The sequence below is a fragment of the Propithecus coquereli genome, unplaced genomic scaffold (genome assembly GCF_000956105.1).
Source record: "Propithecus coquereli isolate 6110/MARCELLA unplaced genomic scaffold, Pcoq_1.0 Scaffold150, whole genome shotgun sequence".
Lineage (NCBI taxonomy): Eukaryota > Metazoa > Chordata > Mammalia > Primates > Indriidae > Propithecus > Propithecus coquereli.
In genome coordinates this window covers 1663229-1668977 of record NW_012139414.1, presented here as the reverse complement: position 1 = coordinate 1668977, position 5749 = coordinate 1663229, and the positions used below count along the sequence as shown (strand labels likewise).

General features: G+C 49.6%; 1 protein-coding gene across 1 annotated transcript in view; it reads left to right on the top strand.

The window, feature by feature from the left end:
• Window positions 1-508: 508 nt before the first annotated feature.
• The window catches only part of RFC2 (replication factor C (activator 1) 2, 40kDa), a 20295-nt gene continuing 15054 nt past the window's right edge, over window positions 509-5749 (top strand). Inside the window, exons 1-4 of the mRNA XM_012640306.1 lie at window positions 509-683; window positions 2464-2533; window positions 4863-4904; window positions 5220-5326. Of these exons, the coding sequence (XP_012495760.1) occupies window positions 577-683; window positions 2464-2533; window positions 4863-4904; window positions 5220-5326 (326 nt within the window). The 5' untranslated portion in view covers window positions 509-576. The remainder of the gene's footprint in view (window positions 684-2463; window positions 2534-4862; window positions 4905-5219; window positions 5327-5749) is intronic.

Sequence of the window (5749 nt, the reverse complement as noted above, 5' to 3'; positions counted from 1 at the left end):
TTTCAGTTTCCCCTTCTGCAAAATGGGGCGGGGGTGGGGGTGGCAATTCCGGTCCTGCAGCGGAGAATTCCCTGATGTTCAGTACCACACACGGCTCGGGCGCTCCCAGCCAACCGGAGCTGCCCGCTGGGACGTTCGCGGCAATCCGGAGAACCGGGCACCGGCAGATCCCAGGTGCACCCGGGCGTCAGCGCTGCCGGTGTCCCCGCGCCCGGGTCCGTGTCGGCTCCACAACGCCATAGGCCCCCCGCTCCTGTCCGCGCCCACGAGGCAGGATGCTCCCACCCCGCCGCGGAGAGACTCTCCCAGACAAACCGCACAAACGTCCGTTCCTGGCCGTCTTGCAAGGCGACGCGGCCACGTCTCGCCTCAGTCCAGCTGCCAGACCGAACGCCAGACCTCGCGTAGCAACCGCGGCCTCTAGCGACGCAGCTCTGCCAGGCCGGAGTCCTCCACGCAGGCGCGGAAAAGGGCAAACGCGCGACTTCCGCTCGTGCCCGGCGGGCTCGGGGGCGGGGCTTTGCGTGATGGCGTCACGGGGCGGGGCCACGGGTGGCGCGAAGAGGAGGCGCGGAAATGGAGGTGCAGGCTAGCTGCAGTAGCGCGGGCGAGTGCGGGTCCCAGGACCCTGCCACTGCACCCAGCAAGGCTCCCGGCAGCGCCGGCCACTACGAGCTGCCGTGGTGAGGGCCCAGGCCGCAAAGAGTGGCTGCATGCGGACGCGAGGGTGGGCGAGTGACGGGCCTTGCTCTGGAGGATCCCGGGTCGGGGGCTCGATGGGGCGATCCTGAGGGAGCGGCAGGCCCGGGGTGGCGTCGAGGAGGTTACTGGTTGGAGAAGGCGAGGGGCGTAGGTCACCGAGCCCATCTGGGGTCGAGAGTGGCGGGTCTGAACTGCGAGCGGGGTCTCTCTCAGAACAGTGCTAACGACGGTGAGGGCTACCCGGTGGGACCACCTACTCTTAGTATTTTTAAAATATCTCCGTCATTCTTTTATATTGATTACATGTTGAAAATGATAATATTTTGACTATATTAGGTTTAAAAAATATTAAAGTTAACTTCACCCGTTTTCTTTTTACCTTTTAATGTGACTACCAGAAAATTTTAAATTACCTATGTGGCTTGTATAAAATTTTTATTGCACAGCGCTATTCTAGATGCTAGAGATACTTCAGTTAACAAAACAAACTCTCTGTCGCGGTGGAGCTTACATTTGATAGAGAATGACAAAATGAGAAAATAGACAAGTAGATGTGCAGTGTGTTTGATGATGTCGGGTGCTCTGGAGAACAATGTCCGAGGAGGTCTCTGATGAGCTCTGATCTTTGAGCAAAGTCGGGGAGTAAGCCCTGTGGCTGTATGGAGGAAGAGCAGCTTCGGCAAAGGCCCTGAAGGAGGAACAAGCTTGTTCAAAATCCAGCTCAAATTTCAGCTCCTGACATTCCTGGCTGGTGATTCCCTCCCTCCTCTGGGCTTCCACAGCCCTTGGTTTATGTGACCAGCTTGGCACTGTAGTAGGATTTGCTAAGCTCTATGTCCCTGCTGGTGGAAAAGCCCTTTAGAGCAAGAATCACGTCTTGCTCGTCCCTGTACCTTCTACTTTCCTCTCCTGAGATCTCTGACTCCTTATATAGTGCTTGGCACCTGGAAGCGGCTGAGTATAAGGAATGAGTAAGAACAAGCATACTCCACTTGCTAGTCTCGGAGGAGAGCTGTCGCTATTTTCTGTAGTCTGTGGGAAATAAGCCGCTTTGCATACAGCTACTTCTGGAGCAGAACCAGTACCTGCACAGGGTGCGAGCTGGGGTAAATCAGGGAATTTAATGAAGGGCAGAGGAAGTTCTGATGGTCACATCATTGCAAATTTGCCACCACTTCTATTCTCAGAGCTGGAGAACGTCCTTTTCTCTTATAACATAGCTTGCTTTTTAATTTAAAAGAGAAAACTATTGGTCTAAATAAGCCACTGACCTGTCGACTCCATACAGCCTAATAGGATCGCAGGATAGGCCTGCGGTTTCTGTCTAGCCAGCCCTGCTGTGCGCTTGGCACGTGTCTGCAGAAACTGGCAGGTAAGGGATGAGAAAGGGGCTCGGTTGCACCCACGTCTGTCAGACCAAATGATGTCAGTGCCGCATGTGCTGGGCCTCTGTTGTGACAGGCACACTGTGTTGCAGCACAGTGTCACATTGCTCCAGATGGTCTGCCTCTGGCCCTTTTCCAGCAGCCACAGGTGTCTCTCTGCTGTGGCAGGTTTGAAGCCTTTGGTGTACGATTCTCATGTACTTTTCAAATGGCACTTAGGCACCTCCTTAAATTTAAAACTTGCAGCCATTTGGCATATTTTTATTAAATGTATATAATCTTTTGACAAAACTCTCCAGGATTGCCCTTTAGTCCTTTCTTTTGGGTAATGTGAAAATCGCCATGTCAACATTTTTATGCATTTTCTTTAAAACAGGGTTGAAAAATATAGACCAGTAAAGCTGAATGAAGTTGTCGGGAACGAAGACACCGTGAGCAGACTGGAGGTGAGTGACTTTTTAAAAAATGGTCTGTTGTCCTTACTGTGGCTTTGACAAGCTCAAGGCATTTGGAGAAAGACACCCAACATAGTGAGGGGGAGGTGAACCACAAATCCAGAAGAATTGAGGGACTGGGGGCTTTCAGTTTGGGGAAGAGTAGAAGCTGTGGGGGATAATGGCTTGGAGGGCTGGCTTATTGGAGAGGGATTCTCAGACCTGTTCTGTATTCCCCTAGAGCAGGGGCAGCAAACTGTTTCTGTAAAGGCCAGATAATAAATATCTTAGACTTTGTAAACCACCAAAGGTGTTTGTCTGATATTCTTTATTTTTTTAAAAAACAATCCTTTAAAAATGTAAAAACTGGCCAGGCGCAGTGGCTCACACCTGTAATCCTAGCACTCTGGGAGGCCGAGGCGGGCGGATCGTTTGAGCTCAGGAGTTCAAGACCAGCCTGAGCAAGAGCAAGACCCCGTCTCTACTAAAAAAATAGAAAGAAATGATCTGGACAACTAAAAAATATATATATAGAAAAAATTAGCCGGGCATGGTGGCACATGCCTATAGTCCCAGCCACTCGGGAGGCTGAGGCAGGAGGATCGCTTGAGCCCAGGAGTTTGAGGTTGCTGTGAGCTAGCCTGACGCCACGACACTCACTCTAGCCTGGGCAACAAAGCGAGACCCTGTCTCAAAAAAAAAAAATGTAAAAACCATTCTTAGCTAGGAGACTTACAAAAACTGGCTTCAAGATGAATTCTCTCCACCCCCTCGTCCTCATCCCAGGCCATAGTTTGCCAACCCCTGCCTAGAGGAGCTAAATGGCTAAGTGACAACGCAGCCGACTTCAGGGTGACACAAAGAGGAGCAAGCAGAAATGTTCAGCAGTAGAGCAAGCTTTGAATTCTTAGCCCTGGAAGTCTTTAGAGACAGGATCTAGAAGCCACTATGTGAGACTTGACAGGTGGTCTCTACAGTAAATACGGGGCTTAGATTTTAATAGCTACCAAGGTTCTTTTGATTTATTCATGATACAAGTATTTGTGTGTCTTCTCTGGGCCAGATGTAGTATTAGGAACTGTAACCGTGAACAAAATACACATGATTGCTGTGCCTGTGAGATTTACAGTCTAATGGGGCCTACATTAAAGCCAGCAGGTACTGTGATAAGCACTCAATGAGAGGAAGTCAGCATGTCATGAGAGTGTATGGCAGGAGGAGTTTACCTGCTCACGGTGACTTAGTCCGCAAGTGGGAGAAGTGACACCAAAGCTAAATGAGTGGGAAGTGGCCATGTTTGGAGGGTAGGGGGCAGACAGAGGGGAGGCAGTAGGAATAGCATGTGCAAAAGCCCAGAGGTAAGAGAGCTTGGGTGTATGAATTGCTGGGGATCTTGGTTAAATGCAAATGCAGATCCAGTGGTTCAGGAGTGGGGCCAGGCAGTCAGCGTTTCTCACCGGCTCACAGGGGATGTGACGCTTGCGGGTCCGTGGGGCCCGCTGTGAGTAACAGGGCTGGAAAGTGTGCGTTTTAGGATGAGGTGAGAAATAAGCGGGGGAGGTGGGCAGGATCCAGGTTGTGCAAGGCCTTGTGAGCCATGTTTAAGAGTTTGGGCTTCATAGTGAGGACAGGAAGAAGTCATCCAAGGGTTTCAGTTAGGTAAAAATTTTTAGTAGACACTTTAGAAAAGCAGTTTTGCCTACAGCATGGGAAATGGATTGCAATGGGGCAAGATTAGAGGCAAGGAGACCAGTTAATGGTCCGTGGATTGCAATCAGGTGAGAGACCGTGGGCTGAGAAGATGGTCATGAGGCTGGAGAGAAGAGAAGGACTCTGGAGTTGAAGGAGAAGAGTGGCAAAGCCATAGTACCTTATGATGGAGATGCTGTGTAGGGTGAGGAAGAGGCCAACCAAGGATGGCAATGACCTCAGCTTTGTGGTGTGGACAGTCCATGAAAGAGGAAACATGGGCGGGGCCTCAGATTTGTAAAGGAGAATGATGAGCACAGTTTCAAACATGCTGCGGGGCAGTGTCACGTAGTCCCAGCTACCTGGGAGGCTGGGGTGGGAGGATCAGTTGAGCCCAGGAGTTGGTGGCTGCAGTGAGCTATGATCACCCCTGTGAATAGCCCCTGCACTCTAGCTCCAGCCTGGGTAACATAGCAAAACTCTGTCTCTGGGGGGAGAAAAAAACAGAAATGAGGATGCTGAGGTGAGAAGTCCATGGAGCATCCACGTGGAGAAATTTGTAGCCATGCTTCCTTCATAGGCCTATGTGACTGGGGAGATCAGTTCATGAAGCTTAAGGATTGACCATTTTGAATGAACATTTTCCCCTCAGGTCTTTGCAAGAGAAGGGAATGTGCCCAATATCATCATTGCTGTAAGTACTCAGTCCTGGTCCTGTTGGGTGTCTCAGCGTCTCATTTGCCTGCCATATGTATGTTTATATGAAGCATGCGTGCTTCCTCTGCAGAGGGGTATGGCAGGAGGAGTTTACCTGCTCACCATTCCTCTCAGCAAAGGGAGCACAGTTGGGAAGCCTGTGGATTGGTTGCTGTGTTGATCCGCTGTGTGTTGTGGTAGGTGGTAGGGGGTCAGAGGGAAGGTGAGTGCAAACAGTGGTGAGCCGTAGAGCAGGAGCTACGCTGAGGTCATTCTGGTGGCCCGAAGTATTTATTGGAGATCTTGTCCCTAGGGCCCCCCAGGAACTGGTAAAACCACAAGCATCCTGTGTTTGGCACGAGCCCTGCTGGGCCCAGCACTCAAGGATGCCGTCTTGGAACTCAATGCTTCAAATGACAGGTAAGTTATTGACAAATGACAAATGACAGGCTGGAAGAATGGTGAGCGTTTTACATTTTGAATTGTTACAGAAACAGCATTTTTTTCAGCCCCATGTTGTGGTTGGAGCTTGCCATGCCAGCTGTGTTTTCCTTCCCACTGAAAGAGCATAAGAATTGCCTACTTGTTGATTTGCTGTTTACTTTTTTTCCATGAAAATTTTCAGAAATTACTTTTAATTGTTAAATATACATAACATGAAATTTGCCATCTTAACCATTTTTTAGTGTACAGTAGCATTAAGTAACATTCACATTATTATATAATCATCACCACCATCCAATTCCAGTTTAGACCATTGAGGACTTTATCAAGTTGGATCCTGGTTCCTTCTGATATATTTCCATTTTACTTTATTTTTAAAAATTGTGGTAAAATACACAT